Raw genomic sequence first — 26,058 nt, forward strand, 5'->3', positions numbered from 1 at the left:
CCTGGGAGTCTGTGAGCCGACTTAAAAACCGATTGCATGGGATTGCTCTGTGCAACACCCTCCAGGACATGTCCTCAATAAATAGAGGGAGGGTGCCCGTGTAGAGAGCACGCCATTGGGGACCCCCGCCTCCTCCGGATGGCAAGATGGTGTGCCATTGCATGTCCGGACGACATCAACAACTCTACCAACTTGTGAGCATACATCACAGGCAGAAACTCTCGGGTTTGATCCTCAGTCAGTGCTGTGCTAGTTGGTCTCACTGGGCCACTGTGCGTGTCCTCTGTTCCATGCCAAAAGAAAGAACTTTAATTTCTATAGCACCTTTCACAGCCTCGGGGAGTCCGAAAGCGCTTTGTGGTATTTTTGAAGTGTCAATTAACTTTTGTCATTTCAGGGAAATGGCAGCCAATTTGTGCCCAGCAAGGTCCTACAAATTGCAGAGAGATAACGGCCAGATAATCTGCTTTAGTGATGTTGGTTGAAGGATAAATGTGGGCCAGAAGTCAAACTGGCATTGAGCATCATGGGTGGGGTAGGGGAGGAGATTAGAGATGGGAGATGTGAGGCCATGTAATGATTTGAAAACCAGGATGAGAATTTTGAAATCGAGGTGTTGCTTAACCTGGAGCCAATGTAGGTCAGGGAGCACAGGGGGTGATGGGTGAGTGGGATCTTGGTGTGAGTTAGGACACGGGCAGATGAGTTTTGAATTACCTCTAGTTTACGTAGGGTAGAATGTGGGAGACCAGCCAGGAGTGCATTGGAATAATCAAGTCTAGAGGTAACAAAGGCATGGATAAGGGTTTCAGCAGCGGATGAGCTGAGGCAGGGGCGGAGACTGACGATTTATATATTCTGTTCTGTTCTGTTCTAATTCCACCATGACTTTTCTGAATGGCAGGCAGTGACTAGTGGGGTACCGCAAGGTTCTGTGCTGGGGCCCCAGCTGTTTACATTGTACATTAATGATTTAGACGAGGGGATTAAATGTAGTATCTCCAAATTTGCGGATGACACTAAGTTGGGTGGCAGTGTGAGCTGCGAGGAGGATGCTATGAGGCTGCAAAGTGACTTGGATAGGTTAGGTGAGTGGGCAAATGCATGGCAGATGAAGTATAATGTGGATAAATGTGAGGTTATCCACTTTGGTGGTAAAAACAGAGAGACAGACTTATCTGAATGGTGACAGATTAGGAAAAGGGGAGGTGCAATGAGACCTGGGTGTCATGGTACATCAGTCATTGAAGGTTAGCATGCAGGTACAGCAGGTGGTTAAGAAAGCAAATGGCATGTTGGCCTTCATAGCGAGGGGATTTGAGTACAGGGGCAGGGAGGTGTTGCTACAGTTGTGCAGGGCCATGGTGAGGCCACACCTGGAGTATTGTGTACAGTTTTGGTCTCCTAACTTGAGAAAGGACATTCTTGCTATTGAGGGAGTGCAGTGAAGATTCACCAGACTATTCCTGGGATGGTGGGACTGACCTATCAAAGACTGGATCAACTGGGCTTGTATTCACTGGAGTTCAGAAGAATGAGAGGGGACCTCATAGAAATGTTTAAAATTCTGAAGGGTTTCGACAGGTTAGATGCAGGAAGAATGTTCCCAATGTTGGGGAAGTCCAGAACCAGGGGTCACAGTCTAAGGATAAGGGGTAAGCCATTTAGGACCGAGATAAGGAGAAACTTCTTCACCCAGAGAGTGGTGAACCTATGGAATTCTCTACCACACAAAGTAGTTGAGGCCAATTCACTAAATATATTCAAAAGGGAGTTAGATGAAGTCCTTACTACTCGGGGGATCAAGGGATATGGCGAGAAAGCAGGAAGGGGGTACTGAAATTGCATGTTCAGCCATGAACTCATTAAATAGCGGTGCAGGCTAGAAGGCCTACTCCTGCACCTATTTTCTATGTTTCTATATAATTTGAGTACAATGATAAAACAGTCGGTGTATGAAGGCTTTGTGCACGATATAGATTTGTGTTACTGTAGGACGTGATATTGAAAAGTCGAAGCCACGAACAGCACTGACTGCCTGCTTTGCTCTTGCCTCCACAGGCCAGTGGGGTTTACCAACAGTGTCGGCAGCGGGCGTGATCGGAATGCTGAGTGCTGTGGTCGCCAGTATTATCGAGTCCATCGGCGATTATTATGCCTGTGCCAGGCTGTCCTGTGCTCCACCCCCGCCCGTTCACGCAATCAACAGGTACGGAAATCCAGCCAATCCCTGCAGGTGTGGGTTTGCTCCTAGCTGTGTCTCTCTCCTTTATGCTCTTGCTCTCTTTTTTTTTTCTTTCCCTTTCTCTTTCGGTGCATCCCTTCCTCTTATGCGCCCTCGCGCGCCCCCATCGCCATATGTCTTTCATATGTCTTTTTTTTTTTTCCTTTGCTCACTCTTTCTCTCTACCTCTTCCTTTTTCTCCCTCACTCTCTTCTCTTCCACCCTCCCCTCTCCCCAACTAGGCAATGTTTCTCATTCTCTCCTGTGTCGCTCTCTGTCTGGGTGTATCTGTCACCCAGTCTTTTATGTCCTTGTAATTGGGCACATAGTGTCAGTGCCTTAAATTGAAAATGTTGCATTAGTTGCCCGTGGCGCTGATGACTTGAAATAACTCCCCTTTCTCTGCCCGTAAAGCACACATTGTCTTTGGCAGGTTGCTCGGTTGCCATGACATCACCTTGCTGATGCGGCTTTGTAATTCAATGAAGATCTTCGGGAAGCATCTTTAGTGCGCTCTGCGCATTGATCAACACCGCAGGCCTGAGGTGGAAGTGCGTGAGCAGTGACTGATCTTTCCTGCTAAAACCAGATTGTCTGGTTCTGGTCACCACATTACAGGAAAGATCTGATTGCACAAGAGAGGATGCGGAGGAAATTTACGAGAATATTGCCTGGACTGGAGAATTTTAGCTATGAGGAAAGACTGGATAGACTGGGGTTGCTTTCTTTGAAACACAGGAGGCTGAGGCGAGACCTGATTGAGGTGTGTAAAATTGTGAAGGGCTGAGAGGGGTTCTTCCTATCCACTCTATTTCCCTTGGCACAAAAAGCAAGGGGCCTAATACTGTGGAACCCCACTGGAAACAGCCTTCCAGTCACACAAATAACCATCAACTATTACCCTTTGCTTCCTGTCACTGAGCCAATTTTGGATCCAACTTGGATCAAGCTGTCACACAGCTCATCAGTTCTTTTTGATCATTGTGGTTTTGCCTGTGTTCCCTGCTACCCCATAACTCATGGGGGTCTCATTATCAGCGTTGCGGCCTGGGCAGTAACTGGCAGAGCGCAGTGGCCCACCCTTGTAGACGTCCGCTCGCTTTTGAGTCAATTGAATTCAATGGAACAAGAATCGGGCGCGTTCTATCTCGGGAAGCCCAGGTTCCAGAAGAACATAAGAAATAGGAGCAGGAGTCGGCCATATGGCCCCTCGAGCCTGCTCCGCCATTTAATACAATCATGGTTGATCCGATCATGGACTTGGGTCCACTTCCCTGCCCGCTCCCCATAGCCCCTTAATTCCTTATCGGTTAAGAAACCGTCTGTCTCTGTCTTAAATTTATTTAATGTCCCGGCTTCCACAGCTCTGAGGCAGCGAATTGCACAGATTTACAACCCTCAGAAGAAATTCCTTCTTATCTCCGTTTTAAATGGGTGGCCCCTTATTCTAAGATTATGCCCCCGAGTTCTAGTCTCCCCCATTAGTAGAAATATCCTCTCTACATCCATCTTGTCAAGCCCCCCTCATAATCTTATACGTTTCGATAAGATCACCTCTCATTCTTCTGAATTCCAATGAGTAGAGGCCCAACCTTTCTTCACCAGTGAAAGAAAGCCAGACTTGCATTTCTATAGCGCCTTTCACAACCAAGTCTCCAACTGCTTTACAGCCAATGAAGTACTTTTGCATTGGAGTCACTGTTGTAATGTGGGAAACGCGGCAGCCAATTTGCACACAACAAGCTCTCACAAACAGCAATGTGATAATGACCAGATCATTTGCTTTTGTATGTTGATTGAGGGATAAATATTGGCCCCAGGACACCGGGAATAACTCCCCTGCTCTTCTTCGAAATAGTGCCATGGGATCTTTTACATCCACCTGAGAGCAGACGGGGCCTCGGTATAACGTCTCATCCGAATGATGGCACCTCCGACAGTGCAACGTTCCCTCAGCACTGCACTGCGTGTGTCCGCCTGGATTGATGTGCTCAGGCCCCTGCAGTGGGACGTGAACCCACAACCTTCTGACTCGAGGCGAGGGTGCTGACACTGTTGAAGAACCTCCGGCCCAGCAGTGGGTCAGTGCAACCGAGCCATGAAAGCCGGGCCTGTCCTTGGGTCAATCGGGTCCTGCATCCTCATTTGAGGGGGGTGGGGGGCGTGCAGAGGTGAAGGTTATAATTCACCTCTGCTACACCCGGGATCGGACGGAAACGGTGGATTCAACCTCGGGTTCTTGCTCCGATTGTTAATCAGCAATTCTTGTGGGAAAAGGCACGGATCTTAACGGAGGACCTGATCGGGCTCGGTGGCAATTTCTATCGCAGTCAAATGACCTAGGCCACTTGGGTTGGAGGTGCCAATGGGACCAGTACCCCAGTATTAATCAGCACCTTTTTTAGGACAGATGTGGGGGGAAGGGGAGGGAAATGTCTTTTTTTTTTTTTTCCCCCCCCCCCCCCCCCAATATCCAAGCGGCTGTGATCGTTTACCTTCGGTATTTCTTTGTTTGAAGGGGCATCATGATTGAGGGTCTGTCCTGTGTCCTGGATGGACTGTTCGGCACGGGGAATGGGTCAACATCCTCCAGCCCCAACATCGGAGTGCTGGGAATCACAAAGGTAGGTCTGGTACTTGCTGGGAGACTGCTGTTTACGATGACTGAGCCCCCTTTAATTGAACTTGTTCAAATGCTTCTTTGTAAAGTGGAGTGTCCCTTTAATTACGTAGGATAGACAGGACTGGAACAGGCCATTCGGCCCAACCAGTCCATGCCAACGTTTCTAGAAACATAGAAAATAGGTGCAGGAGTAGGCCATTCGGCCCTTCGAGCCTGCACTGCCATTCAAAGAGTTTATGGCTGAACATGCAACTTCAGTACCCCACTCCACTCGAGCCTCCTCCTGCCTGTCCTCATCTAAATCTATCCGCATAACCCTCTATTCCCTTTGCCCTCATGCTTTTCTAGCCTCTCCTTAAATGCATCAATACTATTTGCTTCAACCACTCCGTGATAGTGAGTTCCACATTCTCCCCACTCTCTGGGTAAAGATGTTTCTACTGGATTTCTTGGTGACTATCTTATATTGATGGCCTCTGGTTATGCTCTTCCCCACAAGTGGAAACATTCTCTCTCTATCCACTCCAGCAAAATCTTTCATAATTTTAAAGACCTCTATTAGGTCACCCCTCAGCTTTTTTTCAAGAGAAAAGAGACCCAGCCTGTTCATCCTTTCCTGATATGTATACCCTCGCATTTCTGGTATCATCCCTGTAAATCTTCTCTGCACCCTCTCCAGTGTCTCGATATCCTTTATAATATGGTGACCAGTATTGTACACCGTATTGTCTAACTGATGTTTGATACTGTGGTTCAACTGTAGAATCATCCCCAATAGTTCCTCCAGAAGCGATTGAGTATTGAATCCCGTGCGCGCCACCTTTGGGCGCCACTTTGTCTTCGGTGTCGTGTCGTTCTGTATTTGAGTCGCCCCTCTTCGACCTCAACTCCACTTTCCTACCCGATCGCCATATCCCTTGATTCCCCTCAAGACCGCAAATTCTATCTATCTCGGCCTTGACTACAACAGTGACGACACTCTTAAGTACTTCATTGACTGACTGTAAAGGTGGACGTAAAAGGCACTACATAAATGCAAGTCGTCGTCTTCTTGAATATATTTTCAGAGACTCTGCAGAGAATTCCAAAGATTCACCACCCTCTGAGTGAAGAAATTCCTCCTCCATCTCAGTCCTAAATGGCCGACCGCTTTAACCTGAGGCACTGCCCCTGAGTTCGAGACAGGGGAGACAACCTCCCCGCATCCAGTTTATCCAACCCCGTCAGAATTTTGTACGTTTCAATGAGATCCCCTCTCATTCTTCTAAACTCGAGGGAATACAGGCCAAGTCGACCCAATCTCTCCTCATGCGATAGTCCTGCCAGGGGAATGTCTTGTTTGGCAATCATTTCAAGTTGGAAATTGGTCATGTTTTTTTTTTAAAGTTCCCTGCTTATTATCCTCTTCGGTTTTGTTTAATCCTGTGTTTTTAAAAAAAAAACAACTCTGTTTTGCTCCATCATGACCGAGCAGTCAAAGTGAAGTTGTTGTCCCAGAGGTCCCTCGGAGGCATGCAAGAGTAACACAAGGGTGGTGCTGACTGGAGAAATACCACCAATGATGTCTCCAAGATCGTACAAATCCCCTGGGAGAATAGACGCACCAACGTTGGCGTCCTCGACCAGGCCAACATCCCCAGCATTGAAGCACTGACCCCACACTATCAGCTCCACTGGGCAGGCCACATTGTTCACATGCCAGACATGAGACTCCCAAAGCAAGCACTCTACTCTGAACTCCTTCACGGCAAACGAGCCAAAGGTGGGCAGAGGAGACGTTTCAAGGACACCCTCAAAGTCTCCCTGATAAAGTACAACATCCCCAACGACATCTGGGAGTCCCTGGCCAAAGAGCGCCCCAAGTGGAGGAAGTGCATCCAGGAGGGCGCTGAGAACCTCGAGTCTTGTAGCCGAGAGCATGCAGAAACCAAACGCAGGCAGCAGAAGGAGCGGGCGGCAAACCAGACTCCCCACCCACCCTTTCCTTCAACGACTATCTGTCCCACCTGTGATGGGGACTGTGGCTCTCGTATTGAACTGTTCAGCCACCTAAGGACTCATTCTAAGAGTGGAAGCAAGTCTTCCTCGATTCAGAGTGCCTGCCTATGATGATAGCTGTCTGTCATTCTGGCCTGCTTCATTTGGGGCAGGTCCCAAGCCCTGCAGAGTCCCATAGCCACTTGATCACCATTGAGCTGGCGATCCAACCTGCTGTGCTGCCAGGTCGTGAAGTCCTGGACTTGGCCACCGGTTGAGTGTGTGACTGACCATCCACTCTAGGATGTCCCGAAACTCCTCCTCCTCCTCCTCATGTTTCTCCCCATTGGCTAACCGATGGCCTGCCAACCTGTACCATAGCGTGCAGAGGTGCCCCTCGCCGTCAATAGGCTAGATTCTCTGAAGGGTTGTGAATAATCTGTCTTATCTCCAACAGATCCGATAGACTCCTTCCTCTCTGGTCATTTAACACCCACTCCCCTCCTGCCCTAACATGGGATGGAATGATCTGCCCACTTCAGCCCTCTGAGGAACCTTGGCACTATTTCTGCACCAATGTCCAAAACCCAAGGAGATCTTGGGAGATAATAAACAGAGGAGATACTCTGGCAATCCCAGGATTCATAAGACCATAAGAACATAGGAGCAGGAGTAGGCCATACGGCGCCGCGAGCCTGCTCTGTCATTTAATATGACCATGGCTGATCCGATCATGGACTCAGCTCCCCTTTCCTGCCACTCCCCATAACCCCTTAATCCCTTGTCGGTTTAGAAGTTATCTATCTCTGTCTTAAATTTATTCAATGCCCCAGCTTCCACAGCTCTCTGAGGCAGCGAATTCCACAGATTTACAACCCTCAGAAGAAATTCCTTCTCATCTCAGTTTTAAATAGGCGGCCCCTTATTCTAAGATTATGCCCCCTAGTTCTAGTCTCCCCTATCAGTGGAAACATCCTCTGCATCCACCCTGTCAAGCCCCTTCATAATCTTATACGTTTCGATAAGATAACCTCTGATTCATTTCGCAAGCAGTAGCCAGTACTCAGGGATGGTGGACATCTTGAAAATTCCCTCCGCTTGGGATCCGCGTGTTGTCAGCTGGGAGAAACTCATTACCCAACAGTGAAACCTGTCTAAACTCTCAAAACACAGACACTCAGAGGCTGATTTAATGGACATGGTTGAACATACAAGAGGCATCGTGAAACCACGGTTACGAACAATGGAGAACCTTCAAGGCACCAAGCACCTTTTTACAACGCAAAATGTATTCAGTGGTTCTGGTTGGGAATGGGAGATCTTTACCCAGCATCCATAGCGGTAGAGAAACCACTCTATCTTGAGCATTGATGGCTCGCATGGCTCTCTGTCCCAGGGATAGTTAGTTGGATAGGATAGTGGTTATGTTACTGGAATAGTAATCCAGAGGCCTGGATTAATCCGGCGACATGACTTAAAATCCCATTATGGCAGCTGAGGGAATTTAAATTCAATTAATTAAATAAAAGCTGAAATTTAAAAAAAAAAAAATTAAAAATTCCAATATTGGTAATGGTGGCTATGAAACTACCGGGTTGTTATAAAAATCCTTCGGGTTTGCTAATGTCTGTTTTAGGAAAGGAAATCTGCCGCCCTTACCCGGTCTGGCCTCTATGACTCCAGACCACAGCATTGTGGTTGACTCTTAACTGTTCTCTGAAATGGCGGCTCACCACCACCTTCTCCAGGGCAATTGGGGATGGCCAATAAATGCCAGCCTCCCCAGCGACACCCACATCCTAAAAACGAATAATTTAAAAGAGTGGTTTCTCGACCATTCTGGATGATGGATAAAGAAATGCCCATTGTGCTGAACATTTTTACAGTGTACACGCACCACTTTTATAAAAAAAAAATAAGGACACTTGCAAACGAAAGACGGATGATGCCAGCTCCTGAGGTGTCCATACCGCAGGGAATCGGATACGGCCAGGGTGATCACCAGGACTAGTTTCGATCGCCTGGATGAATCGGAGAGGAATTTTCCCAGATTTTTTTTTGTTCCCCCAATTAGCCTGGGTTTTTATCTTTTTGCCTCTCCCAGGAGATCACATGGCTCCCGTTGGGGTGGAGTGCAGAATGTTTTAGTAAAGAGTGTCGCAGTTGTGTGGGTTGGGCTGGGTGCTCTTTACCTTTCCTCCATTGTTCATTGTTCATGGGTTTATATGTAACCTCCAGGAGCTGCTGACCGAGGGCCGTGCGGCTCTTTGTCGGCCGGCGTGAACACAAAGCGCAGAAGGGGGCCATTTCGGCCCAGTCAATTTCTATGTTCCATAGTGTACAGGTTTTACTGTATATTGGAACATGTCTCCTTTAGTGAGTTTAGACCTCTGGTCCTTGGCTCATTATTTATTCATTATTGGTGTCGCTGTCTGTAATGTGAGAACCTGAGGGTATGCTCACAGGTTTGTAGAGCTGTTGAGGACTTGGCCTGGAGGGTATTGCACGGGGCAGTTCTGTGCAATCGTTTTTTAAGTCTGTTCACGGACTCCCAGGCTGCCTGTGATTTCTGTGGTCTGGAAGAGTCCGTGTTCCATGTTTATATGGAATGTGTGAGGTTGCAGCCCCTGTTCCAATATTTGAAGGGGCTGCTCCTCAAACTCTGGTTGCACTTCAGTCCCACGCTCCTGATCTTTGGGCAGACTGCGTGAAGGGGAGCGGGCAGGTGGGAAGGCCCCCCCCCCCCCCCCCCTCGTAGGACTGCTCCTTGGTATGGCTAAGTGGGCCATCAGCCGGTCCAGGCAGCAGGGGGTCGTTTAGCCCGACTGCCTGCTTCTCTTCCGCTGTTACATCTGAGCCAGGGTGTCCCTGGAGATGGAGCACGCGGTGTCCACCGGTACGCTCGCGGTCTTCCGTGAGACGTGGGCACCGGAGGGACTGGAGTGCATCATCACCCCCAGAAACTACACTGTGATTTTGATTTTCTCAAACATTTTTGTTTAGTTTAGCTTCTAGTTGTTGTGCCCCTTTAACAAGGGGGGCACATGGTTTAATTGTATAATTTAAAATAGTTGTAGAGCTGTTGAGCTGGGAGTGGCTGAGCCAGTCACGTGATGTTCGCAAGACTCAATAAAACCCCAGCCAGTTGGGTTTGGGGGATCCACGATGAGGCAGGTGGTTGTGAGCCTGGTGGATGAACTGGTAATGTGCAGTGTGATAGACCTTTGCTAATAAACCAACTAGTTCTTAATAGCAATGTATTGCTATGCATTCTTAAGCATAGAACCTATGAAGCAAATCCATTAGTGTCCCTATCCCAAACCATTGCCAACCAGGAGCTGCAGTCTTTCCATCGAAACCAATGGTTAGCTGCTGGGGAGCGGCACCAGACTTTTGAGGAATAGGCTTCCAAATCGGGGTTTGCCATTGATCACAGGCACGAGGGGCCGAATGACCGCCTCCTGTGCTGCATCGCTCTATCTCCTGGGGTTTTTTTAGGACACTGTGGCTCCTTGGAGTTTGCACGGTTGGTGAAAGCGCTCTTCACTACTGACGCCGCGCTGATAATCTTCTTTCCTTTGGTTTCCCAGGTGGGCAGCAGGAGGGTCATCCAATATGGAGCTGCAATGATGCTTCTGCTAGGGACGGTTGGAAAATTCAGCGCACTCTTTGCATCGCTCCCGGACCCAGTTCTTGGAGCCCTGTTTTGCACTTTATTTGGTACGTTGGGTGCTATAGTTCGTCTCAGTAATAGAGCTCCCCCTAGTGGACTACTGCTTCACCTAGTGGACTGCTGATGTACTGCAACTACTGGTGTAAATACAATAAGGGTCATGTGGCAAGGTCACATGATTAGTTTCTGAGAGCCATCCTGTCGAGTGTGTTTATCAGTCATGTAGAAAGAATATATCACAATCTCTGCGAGCTGTCTTCTGATCATAGAATCCATAGAAGTTTACAGCACGGAAGGAGGTCATTTCAGCCCATCGTGTCTGTCGGTTGACCAAGAGCTACCCAGCCTAATCCCACTTTCCCGCTCTTGGTCTGTAGCCCTGTAGGTTACGGCTCTTCAAGTGCACATCCAAGTATTTTTTAAATGTGGTGAGGCTTTCTGCCTCTACCAGCCTTTCAGGCAGTGAGTTCCAGACCCCCACCACACTCTGGCTAAAGAAATTTCCCCTCATATATCTCCTCTATACTTTTCCCCCCTAATTACTTTGTCTATGCCCCCTGATTGTTGACCCCCCCCCCCCCCGCCAAGGAAAACCGGTCCGTCCTATCCACTCTATCCAGGCCCCTCATAATTTTATACACCTCAATCAGGTCTCCCCTCGGCCCCCTCTGTTCCAAAGAAAATCAACCCAGCATCCCTCCAATCTTTGCTCATAGCCGGGGGTGAAGGTCTGCCATCGAGGGCTAGTGGCTCAGCTCGTATCCCACATGTTGGGAAGTACTGAGACTTACCATTGCAAGACTGAGATTTTGCGAATGTATGTTACAGCGTCAGTAGACCAAGTGTCAGTAATACCCAGCACCATGCTACGGAGGCAGGTAGTGACTTGCATCAAGGGCAATAGAAGGCAGATAATGATCTGTGTAATATAGCTCCCCCGCAGTGGACTACTGCTCTACCCAGTGGACAACTGATGTAATGCAACTACTGATGTATAATAATAAAGGTTCATGTGACAGTCGCATGATAGTTGCAGCCATCTCGTATTAGTGATGTTGTAAGAATATATTGCACCCTGTATTTAGGACAGTAGAAGGCAGGTAATGATCTGTATTGACTTAATTGTACAGCAAGTAATTAGGAAGGCAAATTGAATGTTGGCCTTTATTGCAAGGGAACATAAAAATAGGGAAGTCCTGCTCTAATTGTACAGGATATTGGTGAGACCACACCTGGAGTACTGTGTACAGTTTTGGTTTCCTTATTTAAGGAGGGATATATTTGCATTGGAAGCAGTTAAGAGAATGTTCACGAGGTTGGTTCCTGAGATGAAGTGGTTGCCATATGAAGAAAGGTTGGGCCTGTACTCATTGGAGTTTGGAAGAATGAGGTGTGATCTTATTGAAATGTCGAAGATTCTGAGGGGGCTTGACAGGATAGATGCAGAGAGGATGTTTCCCCCCGTGGGGGAATCTAGAACTAAGGGGCATAGTTTCAGAATAAGGGGTTGCCCATTTAAAACGGAAATGAGGAGGAATTTCTTCTGAGAGTTGTGAATCTTTGAAATTCTCTGCCCCAGAAAGCTGAGGAGGCTGGGTCATTGAATATATTCAAGGTCAGAGATAGATAGATTCTTAAGCTATTGGGGAGTCAAGGCTTATGGGGAGCGGGCAGGGAAAGTGGAGTTGAGGCCAAGATCAGATCTGCCATGATCATCTTGAATTGAATTGTGGAGCAGGCACGAGGGGCCAAATGCCCTGCTCCTGCTCCTATTTCCTATGTTGTGTCTTTAAGGCAATAGAAGGCAGGCAGTGGCCAACGAGGCAGAAATTCAGTCAAGTGATTGTGATGTAAGTAACCAATTAAAACCCAGTGATTGTTACGTGTGAGATTGTGTCAGCTCAGTGCTGGATTGTGCGTGCTTTGTGAGGCATAGCTTATTAGGTTTTTCCTTAAACTGATGAATGGAGACGGATGGAATAGCCAAGGTACTGGCTGGGTGGTACATGTTGTGATTTAACCGTAACGTCAGCATCTCCATTCCGTCCTAATCGATCTTTGGGCCCAGTTGGTCGAGATTTTGCTTCTGGGTCAGAAGGTTGTGGTCTGAGCCCAATGCCAGAAGGTTGAGTTTGTGATCTAGGCTGACACGGCAGAGAGGTACTGAGGGAGGGCTGCAGTGTCGGTGGGGCGGTACTAAGGGAGGGCTGCAGTGTCGGTGGGGCAGTACTGAGGGGGCGCCGCACTGTCGGAGGGGTGGTACTGGGGGAGCGCCACACCGCTGAGGTTCTATCCTTCAGGTGAAATATGGGACCAAGGGCTGGTCTGGTGGTTTTGGTGATTCAGGTGGACATTCAAGATCCCACTGCATCAGCTGAAGGCGATCAGGAAGGCCTCCTGGTGTTCTGGGCAACATTGCTCTCGACAAACCCCAGCAAAAACCGATGCCCTTGTACATTGCTGCTGGTGGGATCTTGCTGAGTGCTAATGGCTGCCACGTTTGCCGATATAGAAACAATCGCTGCACGTTCAAAAAGTGGCTCATTATTGGAGAGGTTTTGATGTGAGGCCTTTGTGTCAATTGTTTTTGTGATGGTCTGTTCCACCTCTCCCCATAGGGATGATTACAGCTGTCGGATTGTCCAACCTTCAGTTTGTTGACCTCAATTCATCTCGGAATCTCTTTGTTCTCGGATTTTCCATCTTCTTCGGACTAATGCTGCCCAGTTACTTGAAACAGAACCCTCTGGTCACAGGTAGGTGCTGCATTCTGTAGTTGCTGCGCGTTGTACAGTCGACTCGTGAGCCAGGTATAGATCGGGGCCAGTGCAGGGCTCCCAGGGACTCCCAATCCCATCCCACCCCACAACATTTCCCTGCCTATCAATCCGGCACATACGATGGGCCGAATGACTGCCCCCTGTGCTGTGAAGTAACCTGTAATCCCACTTTCCAGCTCTGTAGGTTACGGCACTTCAAGTCCACATCCAAAAACTTACTAAATGTGGTGAGGGTTTCTGCCTCTACCGCCCTTTCAGGCAGTGAGTTCCAGACCCCCACCACTCTGGGTGAAGAAATTGCTCCTCAACCTTCCCCCATCTTCCCCCCCCCCCCCCCCCCCCCAATTACTTTAAATGTATGCTCCTTGGTTGTTGACTCCTCTGCTAGGGGAAATAGGTCCTTCCTATCCACTCTATCTAGGGCTTGACAGGGTAGCTATAGATAGGATGTTTCCCTGGCTGGGGAGTCTAGAACTAGAAGTCACAGTCTCAGAATGAGGGGTTGTCCATTTAGGATAATTTTATACACCTCCAATAACGTCTCCTCTGTTCCAAAGAAAACAGACCCAGCCTATCCAATCTTTCCTCATAGCTAAAATTCTCCAGTCCAGGCAACAATCTCGGAAATCTCCTCTGCACCCTCTCCTGTGCAATCACATCTTTCCTGTAATGGTTTGTTCTCCATTTTAACAGAGCTGGGAACCAATTAAAAATATCCAGGCGAGTGCTGACATTAAAACAGAGCGTAGATGTTTGCCACCGAAGGGTTGAGGGCAGTGGGCTCATCCTGTGTGTGTGTGTGTGTGTGTGTGTGTGTGTGTGTGTGTGTTTTGCTCGTTCTCTGAAATACTTGGGTTTGTTTTTGTAGTGCCTATCCGATCAGGAACCAAGGTCATCATTTTGGCTGTGGGTGGCGGGGCCATCTAGCCTCCTCCGCTGTTAACTTGCCTTTTGCACGTCTAGTTTTTAACCTTTGTTGCATGGCCAGTTGCTGACCGTGCGAGCGGATAACAGTACAGGGAGGGGAAACTGGACATTGAGTACAAGTGTAAAGACCTTTTCTTGCAATTATATAGGGTCCTGGTGAGATTGCACCTGGAGTATTGTGCACAGTTTGGTCTCCTTACCCAAGGAAGGATATACTTGCCATAGTGGGAGTGCAACCAAGGTTCACCAGACTGATTCCTGGGGGAGGGGGGAAGAAAGAGTGTCCTATGAGGAGAGGTTGAGTAGACTAGGCCTAGATTCTTGAGGTGGGTGAAGGTGCGGCGAATGAGGGCCCGGGGCAACACGGACCAGCCCACACTGCGATGTGTGAGCACACTAGGTCCATGCAGCAGAGCAGGTCTCCAGTCGTCCTGGTTCAACCCTTACCACTGGATAAAGACCTAGCTCTGTCAAGCCTGTGTGGTCACCACACGTTAAAAAAATCCACACACAGCCATGTTCCGCCCCCTCAATTGGAGTTCAGGACTGGAACATCGGGTCCTTCATTGAAACATCTGTGAACTCTCGTGGAAGCAAGTCATCCTCGTTCGAGGGACCGCCTGTGATGAGAGTTTAGAGGAATGGGAAGTGATCTTATTGAAACATTCAACATTCTTCCAGGGCTTGAGGGTGGATGCAGGGAGGATGTTTCCCCTGACTGAGTCTAGAACCAGGGGTCACCGTCTTGGAATAAGGGGTCGGCCATTTAAGACTGAGATGAGGAGAAATTTCTTCACTCGGTGGTGAATCTTTGGAATTGGAGGCTCAGTCGCTCGCTCGCTCTCGCTCGCTCACCATCTTGACAGGTTCTCTCGTTGTGTTTACCACGCAGGTATTTCTGAAGTTGACCAAGTGTTGAACGTTCTGCTAACGACGGCCATGTTTGTGGGAGGCTGTGTGGCCTTCATCCTGGACAACACTATCCCAGGTGGGTCTGAAGGTCCAGCCAGTCACGTTGATCGCCGGGTGTCCGCACTGCCGACCTCGACAACGCGTCCTGGTCAGATTGGCCGTCGCGGCACCCCACCCTCGCTGCTGCCCGGCTCCTAAATCTCCCTCGCGGGATTTTATTGCTTGCAGCAACTTTCTCCCTTTGCCGCAAGTCTACAGAGCAGAAAGAAGTCCCTCGGTCCAACTGCTCTCCGCACCAGCCTCCTCCCACCCTCGAAACGTGTAAGATTATGAGGGGGCTTGACAAGGTGGATGCAGAGAGGATGTTTCCACTGATGGGGGAGACTAGAACTAGGGGGCATAATCTTAGAATAAGGGGCCGCCCATTTAAAACTGAGATGAGGAGAAATTTATTTTGAGGGTTGTAAATCTGTAGAATTCGCTGCCACAGAGCTGTGGAAGCTGGGACATTGAATAAATTTAAGACACAGATAGACAGTTTCTTAAACGATAAGGGAATAAGGGGTTATGGGGCGCAGGCAGGGAAGTGGACCTGAGTCCATGATCGGATCAGCCAAGATCATATTAAATGGTGGAGCAGGCTTGAGGGGCCCTACTGCTCCTATTTCATGTTCCTCTGACCCCATCAACATAACCCTCTCTTCCCTTCTCCCTCATGTGTTTATCTGGCTTCCCCTGAAATGCATCGATACTATTCGCCTCAACCACTCCCTGTGATAGCGAGTTCCACATTCTCACCACTCTGAGTGAAGAAGTTTCTCCTGAATTCTCTCTTCATTACTATCTTATATTGATGGCCTCCAGTTTTGGTCTCCCCCAACAAGTGTACAGTTCCCTGCTGGAGAGAGCAGCGAGCTGGTACCCTGCCAGGGTCTGCACCATAACTGGCCCAGTGTGGATCATCGTGCCCGTGCCAGCTCTTTGCAAGAGCTACCCAATTATTCCTGCTCCCCCACTCTTTGCCCACAGCCCTGCACATGCTCCCTTTTCACTGTCAGCTGTGGCTCAGTGGGCAGCACTCTCGCCTCTGAGTTGGAAGGTTGTGGGTTCAAGTCCCACCCCAGGAACTTTTGAGCGCACAAGTCTAGGCTGACACTCCCCAGTGCGGTGCTGAGGGAGTGCTGCACTGTCGGAGTTGCTGTCTTTCGAATGAGACGCTAAACCGAGGACCTGTCTGCGCTCTCGGGTGCATGTAAAAGATCCCACGGCACTATTTCGAAGAAGAGCAGGGGAGTTATCCCTGTGGGGGTGGGGGGAAATGCTGAAGCCCCTGGCATCCCCGGTGCCCCGCGTTGGGCGAACCCGTGACTCAAAGTCCCACACTGCACGCCGCCGTTTGCACGGGGTGTTGTGTTCAGGAGGCGCGCGGGGCGGTAACCTGACCAATTCACCCCCCTCGCTGCTGTTTCCACAGCGCCTTTACATAGAATCAAAGAAATTTACAGCACGGAAGGAGGCCATTTCGGCCCATCGTGTCCGCGCCGGCCGATCAAGAGCGACTCGGTCTACTCCCACTTTTCAGCTCTGGGTCAGTAGCCCTGAAGGTTACGGCACTTCAAGTGTATATCCAAGCACTTTTTAAATGTGGTGAGGGTTTCTGCCTCTACCACCCTTTCAGGCAGTGAGTTCCAGACCCCCACCACCCTCTGTCCCCTCAAATCTCCTCTAAACCTCCTACCAATTACTTTAAGTCTATGCCCTCTTGGTTTGGACCCCTTTGCTAAGGAAAAAGGTCCTTCCCATCCACTCTCTCAACACTCATAATTTTATACACCTCAAAACATCACTCCCTTCGAGATGTCCCAAAGTGCAGAGGGCAGACGGGGCCTCGGTTTAACGTCTCATTCAAAAGTCTGGCTGAAGGGAGGCCATTCTGAGCGATGCAGTGGGCGACTATAAATTCAGGACCCCGGGCCTCACCTTGCAGGGTTTCAAGAGAAGCGCGAGTGGCTCGCTCTGCTCCGCTGCTCTTTGCAATTTGCAGTCATTTCGGTCATAATTTCCCATAATGAGCCTGATTTAGGAATTGTTGACGGGACCCGCTGTACGAGCTCGATTTTCCAGCTCTGCCCTGAGCTGCGTGCGGCAATTAACCAGAACATCATGTTAATGGAAGGAGCAGAGCCGAGCTGGCACTGCTTATCCGTCCCACTGCCTTCTCTCCAGTGACTCCATCCTCTGCACCCGAAGAATGCGGCGTGAATGTGAAACCCAACCGAGAAAGTTCAGTGGGACCTGGGTGGCACAGTGGGTTAGTCACATGCTCCTCCACCTTTTGGGGCCCGTGCCGGCAGCCTAGACTGAACAAATAAACCAAGAGCTTGCATTTATATAGCGCCTTTTAACGTAGTAAAACGTCCCAAGGCATTGCCCAATAGCGTTATCAAACAGAATTTGACACCGAGACACAAGGCGATGCGGGGACCAAAAGCTTGGTCAAAGAGGTAGGTTTTAAGGAGTGTCTCTTAAAGGAGGAAGGCGAGGTGGGAATTTCGGAGCTTGGGGCCCAGGCAACTGAAGGCACGGCCACCAATGGTGGAGCGATTTTAGAATCGGGGATGCTCAGGAGGGCAAATTGGAGGAGCGCAGAGACCTTGCGGGATTGTGGGGCTGGAGGAGATTAGAGATGGGGAGGGGCAAGGCCCTGGAGCGATTTGTAAATAAGAATGAGCATTTTTGAAATCTGTGTTGCTTAACGGGGAGCCAATGTAGGTCAGCGAGCACAGGGATGATGGGTGAGCGGGACTTGATGCGAGTTAGGACACAGGGCAGCTGAGTTGAGGATCATCTCCAGTTTATGTAGGGTAGAATGTGGGAGGCCAGCCAGGAGTGTGTTGGAATAATCAAGTCTAGCGGTAACAAAGCCATGGATGAGGGTTTCAGTGGCGGATGGGCTGAGGCAGGGGCGGAGACGTGCGATATTATGGAGGTGGAAATAGGCGGTCTTGACTATGCTGCGGCTATGTGGTTGAAACCTCATTTCAGGGTCAGATATGGTGCCAAGGTTGTGAACAGTGTGGTTCAGCCGCAGACAGGAGTTGAGGAGAGGGATGGAGTCAGTGGCTAGGGAACGGAGTTTGTGGCGGGGACCGAAGACAATGGCTTCGCTCGTCCCAATATTCAATTGGAGAAAACGTCTGCTCATCCAGAACTGGATGTCGGACAAGGTATCGGTGGACATGGGTAGACTGCTCTGACCCCTCTCCTTTTCCGTTCATGACAGGAACCACTGAAGAGAGGGGCCTTCTCAAGTGGAAGGCCGGATTGGCGGGGGGCAAGTCTTCGGACATCAAAGAGACCTACAACTTGCCCTTTGGCATGAAGTTCTTGGAGAGATACAAGTGTTTCAGCTACTTGCCCATCAGCCCGACCTTCACTGGATTCGCCTGGGACATGTGCCGGGAGAAGAGCGGCAGCCGGAGGCGGGAGCAGGATCCAGAGTCGACCGTATAGCATGTCGCGAGCCACGTCGTCCGCTGTAGTCGTAGGACTCCTTTCCCGCTGTTGCGTACGCGCCCTGGATGATGCGGGAGGGAGGGAAAGAGATTCTGTGTTGTCTCACTCCACCCTTCCCTCCCCCTCTCAGCAAAAGATTTTTACCACCTTTGTCGTTTGGAAGCCTTTGGTTGGACAAGCTCGACAAGATGGCGTCTCGTGTCGCAACACGTGGGAACCTTCGCGCGTCCGTTCCGCATCCAACTCATCGTCTGCAGCGCCAAATCGGCGCAGGAAATCCTGGCCCCGCAGTCGGGACACTGCACAAACTCGGGGCAACCCCCCCCCCCCCCCTTTTTATTTCTGTTGAGCAGATTTGAGGAGATGGGGGTGGGTGGGGGGAACATTTTGCATCGGAACAACCCTCTGAGCAAGCCAATGGCCACCGTCTTGCAGAATCATAGAAGTTTACAGCGCGGAAGGAGGCCATTTCGGCCCATCGTGTCTACGCCGGCCGACAAAGAGCCATCCAGCCTAATCCCACTTTCCAGCTGTCGGTCCGTAGCCCTGTAGATCACGGCACTTCAGGTGCACATCCAAGTATTGACGTGTTTGTCGGTGGAGGGCAAGGATCCTGTGTGGGGCGGGGGATGTGTGAGTGTGAGTGTGAGTGTGAGTGTGAGTGTGAGTGTGAGTGTGAGTGTTTTTCTCTCTTCCCCCTCTCTCAATTGTGGCTTGCTGGGAATAAAAGGAAAGTCACGGGTGAGTAAAGGCCATTCAGCCCATCGAGTCTGTCCCCCTGATGCTCCGACTCGCCCAGCGCCCACTCCCCAACCCCATCCCCCAATTTTGTTTTGGATCGCTCCCAGACCGTACCTGGGAGATCATTTCAAACTTTAACAACCCTTTCATCTCTTGACTTTTTCTTCCCTGGGATCCGCCTTGTTCCATTGGCCTGAATGCCCCTCTCTCCAATAAGCCATTTTACACTCGACATACCTCAGCGAGGTCCATGTTTAAACTACTTTCCAGAGTCCAGAGCCCAGCGCTTAAGCTTGACCCCTCTTTCCTCGTAGCTGGTTCATTTCACCTCAATCTTGTTGCTTTTCTCTGCCCCCTCCCCAGTGCGTGTACCTTGCCATGTTCAGGTGAGGTGGTGATCTGACCACAACGCCCATGTCCACATACTATCCACTGCGGGCTCTGACAGGCAGTCAGTTTATTGCTCCAATTCCGTCTCCACAATGTTTTAACACTGAAAGTGCTCAACTCTACTGTCACTCCCAGGTTCTTCTGGTAGTGCCCCTGTCTCTTCGCCCTCGCCCCCCGCCACCTCCCTGTGTTGTATATTTATCTTGCCTATTCGTCCTCCCAATGCTTCTGCATACGTAATGATCAGATTTAACTTGCCATTTTATCTGCCCAATCATACAGCAGACCTGAATGCTCCTGTCAAACTGACAGCATCCTCCACCCTGTGACTGCACTCCCAAATTGGGGTCATTGGCAAATTTAAGAATATAAGAAATAGGAGCAGGAGTCGGCCCTGCAGCCCCTCGAGTCTGCTCTGCCATTCAATCAGATCATGGCTGATCATCGACCTCAACTCCACTTTCCCGCCCGATCCCTTGATTCCCCTAGACTCCAAAAATCTATCTATCCCAGCCTTTGAATATATTCAGAGACTCAGCATCCACAGCACTCTGGGGCAGAGAATTCCAAAGGTTTACCACCCTCGGAGAGAAGAAATTCCTCCTCGTCTCTGTCTTAAATGGCCGGCCCCTTATCCTGAGACGATGCCCCCTAGTTCTAGACTCTCCAGCCTGGGGGAAACGACCTCTCAGCATCTACCCTGTCAATCCCCTTCAGAATCTTGTATGTTTCAATGAGATCACCTCTCATTCTTCTAAACTCCAGAGAGTATAGGTCCATTCTACACAATCTCTCATCATAGGACAACCCTCTCATCCCAGGACTCAATCTAGTGAACCTCTGTTGTACCGCCTCCAAGGCAAGTATGTCCTTCCTGGGAGAAAGAGACCAAAACTGTGCACAGTATTCCAGGTGTGGTCACTCAATTTAACAAGCCTAAGCTTGGTTTCACTCCCAGATCTTTGAATTAAGAAGGGAGGGTGTGAGGCACTCTGACTGATGCAATGGCTCTCACATCTGCTCTCAATTTGCACTCTTCTGATTTTATTTTTATTATCCAACTCCCAGGCCTTGCATTCTACCCCCACCCCGCGTCCCACGGACTGAAGCACTCTGGTGGGACTTTTAAAAGTCCAAGCGAGGCGAATTCCTTGGCGTCTATTTTATTTATAACTACCTCAGAAGTAGACCCCGCGTTTTGTCCATTGGGACCGTTCCCTCTCCCGAACCCTGCGTGACCCACGGGCTTGGCGAAGGAGGGGCAGAGTTCAATGGTTCCTCGTCGACCGGTCTGGTGGCTTTGTCGCTGGAAGAACGAAACCACTGCGTTAACGACCAGTGCTTTTTTTGGGAGTGCGCTGCCCGTTCAGATTTCTGCGGGTTTTTCCTGTTCCTGAGCCAGCGCGCAGCCTGCGTGGGACCTCCAGTCCGCTGCTCAACAGGAACATCCCCCAAACCCCAAACGCTGTGGGGAAGTTCCGCCCCATGCCGGCGCTCGGGAGCAGAGCAAGCCAAAGGTGACCGTGACCCGCATCTCATTATTCGGGCGGAGGGGTTGAATTGGATGTTTGATTGTTGGCGGCCGTGCAGTGAAAGGGCGCTCCTGAGTGGCCAAAAGCATTGGGACTTGGTTTAATCTCCCGGCATTTACATTCCTCGTTGAACAGGCAAGGCGGCGAGGGCTTGTGTGTTGTTGCCGGCTGTCAACTGGAAGTGGAAAGCTATTTGGGGGGGGGGGGGGGGGGGGGAACGTACCTTAACTCCCTCTTTCACCCCCCCCCCCCCCCCCCCACACCCACTCTCTGGTCAACGCGACAGGAATTTGAGCGAGTTGGGACTGTTTTGCGCGAGCACCGTGTACTCGTGCCCCAATCGCGAAGCGTTGCAAGCCTTCGACCAAAACAGTAACTCCTCAGTGCGTTTCCGCAGAGTGGGTGTTGCGGAGGGGTGGGGGGTGCATTTGCCGGGGGGGGGGGGAAATCCTGTGGGTTTCTCTGGCGCGGGGGAGGCGCGAATGTCCGTCTCGTGTCACGCCTGTCTTCCCCAGTCAATCAGGATGTGGGGCTGCGGGCCAGCACTGCGTTCCGTGACGGGTTTTGGGGGGGAATTTCCTGATTGTTTTTTCAACTTTACGATGCACCTTAATCCTCAAAGGGTGGCGTTTCTCAGTATCACCCGCCCGTGCTGTCGCTGCGTGGCCCTGCCCCTTTTTGCCGATAGATTCGGCGAAAATGTCGTCTTAAAACGAGCCATACCCCTCCCCCCGACTTCCCTTTGAGGGGAGTGGCAATATCCTCCCACTCCAAGTGTCGAGTTGCAAAATGGGCGTGCGCTTGGCTTGGCCCCAGGGTTGCCCCCCCGCCCACCAGCATCTCCCGCTTGTGCAGGGGTGGAAGCTTGAGGTGCTGTTGATCAGGGAGGGGGTTTGCCAGCTACGCACAGGTGCCCTGGCCTTGGACCCAACACCAGGTTGACCAGCAACATTGGTGAGGGCAGGTTGGCCTTGTTGCACAGTACCTAGGGGTGAGGGTGGGGGGGGGGGGGGAACGGGGCAAGGCCTCGACGCTCTGGGCCTATCTGGGAAAGGTCCAGCCTTTGGGGCTTCCCTGGATGTCGAGTGGGTCAGGTGGTACCCACGTCCTGAAACGGCACCGAACCGGACCAGGAAATGCCCCGCGTTCCCCCATTCCCGGCTCTGCCGAGATTTGGAGGTGGCGCGGCCCTCCCGCCCCCGGGCTGGGTCAAAATCAACGCGAGCCGCCCATCCCCAGCATTCTCGGGTGAGCGAGGCCACAATTGGGCTCCTCCGCGATGTCCCCACAGCCGAATAGTTGGATGGGTTAGTGAGAGGTGGGACCAATGTCAGTTGCTCAGTAATTAAATCAGTATCACCCCTCATGATACGGAGAACGGTGCTGAAGGTGAAACACTGACCCTGTTGGTGTTACAGGGCAGATGTTGTTTTAACCTGAACACAAATCTGCCAGCAGGCTTGTCTTACAATCCAAAACAGTGGCTTCACATGGTCAGTCCACACCTACATTCCTCTTTAATCAGTGTGTTAAACCTGCTTTTTAAAAAAATATATATATTCATCCCTGCAGTTTATTATTAATGTTTTGTATCTCTTCATCCTGTCAGTGCTGCTGGGGGGTGGGGGGGGGGTGTTGTGGGGACAGTCTTGGCCCAGTCCGCTTTGAGGTCTGTTCACAAGAGGCATGACTGGAAGCAAAACATGCCAGCTTGGAAACCTTGGCGGGGTAGGGGGGAGTGTCAGGCAGCAGTAGTAACCTTGAGCCACAGGGGACCGGGACATTTCACACACAAAACACTCGGTTGTCGTATGATGTTTTGTTTTTTGTCTGTTTTTATTATTGCATCTCGTGATCTTGCCCTGCAGTATCTGAAACTGGCACCTTTTTTGTGTGTGTGAGGTGGGGGGGTGTGGTGTGGTGTGGGGGAAGAAGGAATGAATCAATCTCCCCCTCCCCTTCATTTTTTCTAACAGTGGCAGGGTGGTGGTGCGAGCTAACTAGCCAGACAGGGGCTCGTTCATGCGGGCCAGTGATCTCTGTTTGCTGCCTCAGAGCTGTGGAAGCTGGGACACTAAATTTAAGACCGAAATAGACAGTTTCTTAAACGATAAGGGGATCAGGGGTTATGGGGAGCGGGTAGGGAAGTTGAGCCGAGTCCATGATCTGATCAGCCATGATCTTATTGAATGGCGCAGAAGGCTAGAGGGGCCATAATGGCCCACTCCTGCTCCCAATATGTTCTTGTGTACATCTGCTGTATTTAAAAAAAAAAAATGATTCATTCACAGGGTGTGGGCGTTGCTGGCAAGGCTGGCATTTATTGCGCATCTCTAATTGCCCCTTGAGAAGGTGGTGGTGAACCGCTGCAGTCCGTGTGGTGTAGGTGCTCCTGCAGTGTTAGTATTTTCACCCAGCGACAATGAAGTGGTGTGTGATGCGGAGGGGAAGTTGGGATGCGTTGCTGAAAGAAGCCTTGGCGAGTTGTTGCAGTGTATCTTGTAGATGGTGCACACTGCAGCCACGATGCGCCGGTGGTGAATGTTGAAGGTGGTGGACCGGGTGCCGATCAAGCAGGCTGCTTGTGTCCTGGATGCAGCAGTTATCACTGCAAACACAATCGATGGAATGATCTGTGCCCGCATCGGACAAGCTTCAGTGCATCTGCGCTCGAACCAGAACCAGGACGGAGTGAGGACTTCTCCCCCTTGCCGTATCACGGTTGCATCAACACGAGTTGCTCCGCCCTGCCATTTGTCCCACCACTCTGGCTGAGTGTGCTCCTGATCCACTCCTGCTTGTTCCCCCCAAAAGCTGAGAAAGTAATCTGCAATTACTCCCCTGGCCCAGATAGCATAAAGGATTGTGTTTTTTTTAAAACATTCTCTAGAACGGAGAATGTTTCCGGCCATTTTAGCGACCACTGCGGTGGCCCCCAAAATCACTGCGGTCAAGCAACGGCCTGTTGTGATTGGATACGATACGACGGGACGTAACGCAGGCGTTGAACTGGAAACGGTTCAGCTTGGCATTGGTTGCGGTAACAACCCTGCCCCTCCCCCACTTTTTTAAGAAGCAGCTTTGATCTTTTGAGAACAAAACCAGCTTAAAAGACGTAGCCCTGAAAAGGACCCAGTGCAAATACTCAGTCTTGATCATGGGCAGCTCCAAAAAATTTTAATGCACCTCCACTCCCACTTCCTGGGGATCGTCTGTACAGAGCAAGGCTGGGCAAAATATAGTCGGCAAGCCTGACCTTATGGGTGGGGTAGAAAATAGAGAGAAGGTAGTCAGACAGGACCCTTTAATTGGGAGGCAGCAAGTCCGACTGTTGACAGTGTATCCTCCCCTCCACCGCAGTCCAACACCCGAGCGGCAGGTAGGAGGTAGATTTGGGGTATGGGATCTTGCTGTGCTTCGCTCGGCTACTGATTGACGGGTAGGTGCCAGTTTCAGGCAGCCACATTGCAGTATTTATAGTCTAGCAGTCGATGTCTGCTCTCGGTAACACTGCGTCGTCTCCAATATCTGGAAGGGTGATGATGAATCGTTTTTGATGCTGTTCAAAGCTCTCCTTGTACGTTGCCAGTGTTTTGTCATTAAGCAATCTTTGTGTTTCAGCTTTGTAGCCCTGTACTCCAGATCAGCATGTAGAAATACAGAAGAGGTTCAATTGTATTTTTCTAACATTGCATCATGTGAAATCTGATGTGTGAAATCTATTTAAATGCTCGTAATGTCTTTGCAAGACATTTACAGGGACCGTTGTAGCACCATATCTGTTAACCTTCTCATTCCAAGTTTCTTCAGTAATTAAAAAAAAATAAAAACAAATCTGCAGTAAGTAAACTTGGTAATTAAATTGTTTGCACCATGTCCTTCATTTCTTTCCAATCCTTGTTTTTGTATCTTGGTTAACATTCCTGGTACTAGTGCCAATGTGTGTGTACTTGGTCCATGCAGCAGGGCTGGTCTCTAGTCGTCTTGCATCCCCTTGCCACTTGACCAAGACCGTGCTCCGTTAACCCCGTGTGGTGGCTGGTGTGCACTGGCCACCCCACATTAAATATTCACGCACAGGCATCTTCCACCCTTTTAAAATGAAGTTCGGGACCTGGCATCAAGCACCTGAGAACTCATTTTAGTGTTGAAGCAAGTCATCCTTGATCCCAGAAAAGGCCAAGAGGAGAACTGATTAGAGGTGTTCATAATCATGAAGGGTTTAGATCGAGTAATTAAAGGGAAGCAGTTTCCAATGGCGGAAAGGTAAAGAACCAGAGGGCACAGGTTTAAGGTAATCGGCAAAAGAAGCAGAGTGCCATGAGGAATAACCTTTTCATGCAGCGAATGGTTGAAATTTGGAATGTACTGTCTGATGGGGTGGGGGCAACATTCAATAATAGCCTTTAAAAGGGAGAAGAAATGGATTTGGGGAAAGAGCGGGGTTCACTGGATTGCTCTTTGAAAGAGCCGACGGGTTGATGGGCTGAATGGCCTCCTCCTGTGCCGTGCTATTCTATACATCAGTGGCTGTCTTCCCCCTGCTGGCTCAGTGGGTAAGCACTGTTGTGGGCTGATGCCCCTGCAGATAAAGATGGCCAGGGTTAGCTAATCTCAACCACGGAGGGTGGTGGGGCAATGCCCATACGATAGAAAGAACTTGCATTTCTATAGCGCCTTTCACAATCTCAGGATGTCCCAAAGTGCTTTGCGGCCAATGAAGTACTTCTGAAGTGCGGTCATTGCTGTAATATGGGGAACAC

General features: G+C 50.1%; 1 protein-coding gene across 6 annotated transcripts in view; it reads left to right on the forward strand.

Moving 5' to 3' along the window:
- The window catches only part of LOC139235030 (solute carrier family 23 member 2-like), a 77,918-nt gene extending 52,775 nt beyond the window's left edge, over window positions 1–25,143 (forward strand). For 4 of the 6 annotated variants that reach the window (XM_070866123.1, XM_070866129.1, XM_070866125.1 and 1 more), the window contains 6 exons: window positions 2,062–2,209; window positions 4,743–4,848; window positions 10,415–10,544; window positions 13,116–13,253; window positions 15,097–15,192; window positions 18,400–21,479. In XM_070866123.1, coding sequence (XP_070722224.1) covers window positions 2,062–2,209; window positions 4,743–4,848; window positions 10,415–10,544; window positions 13,116–13,253; window positions 15,097–15,192; window positions 18,400–18,629 — 848 coding nt within the window. In that variant the 3' untranslated portion in view covers window positions 18,630–21,479. Of the gene's footprint in view, window positions 1–2,061; window positions 2,210–4,742; window positions 4,849–10,414; window positions 10,545–13,115; window positions 13,254–15,096; window positions 15,193–18,399; window positions 21,480–23,586 lie in introns of those variants that run through there. The other 2 variants (XM_070866128.1, XM_070866127.1) reach the window with 2 other exon arrangements.
- The last annotated feature ends 915 nt before the right edge of the window (window positions 25,144–26,058 follow it).

The sequence above is a fragment of the Pristiophorus japonicus genome, chromosome 22 (assembly GCF_044704955.1).
Source record: "Pristiophorus japonicus isolate sPriJap1 chromosome 22, sPriJap1.hap1, whole genome shotgun sequence".
Lineage (NCBI taxonomy): Eukaryota > Metazoa > Chordata > Chondrichthyes > Pristiophoridae > Pristiophorus > Pristiophorus japonicus.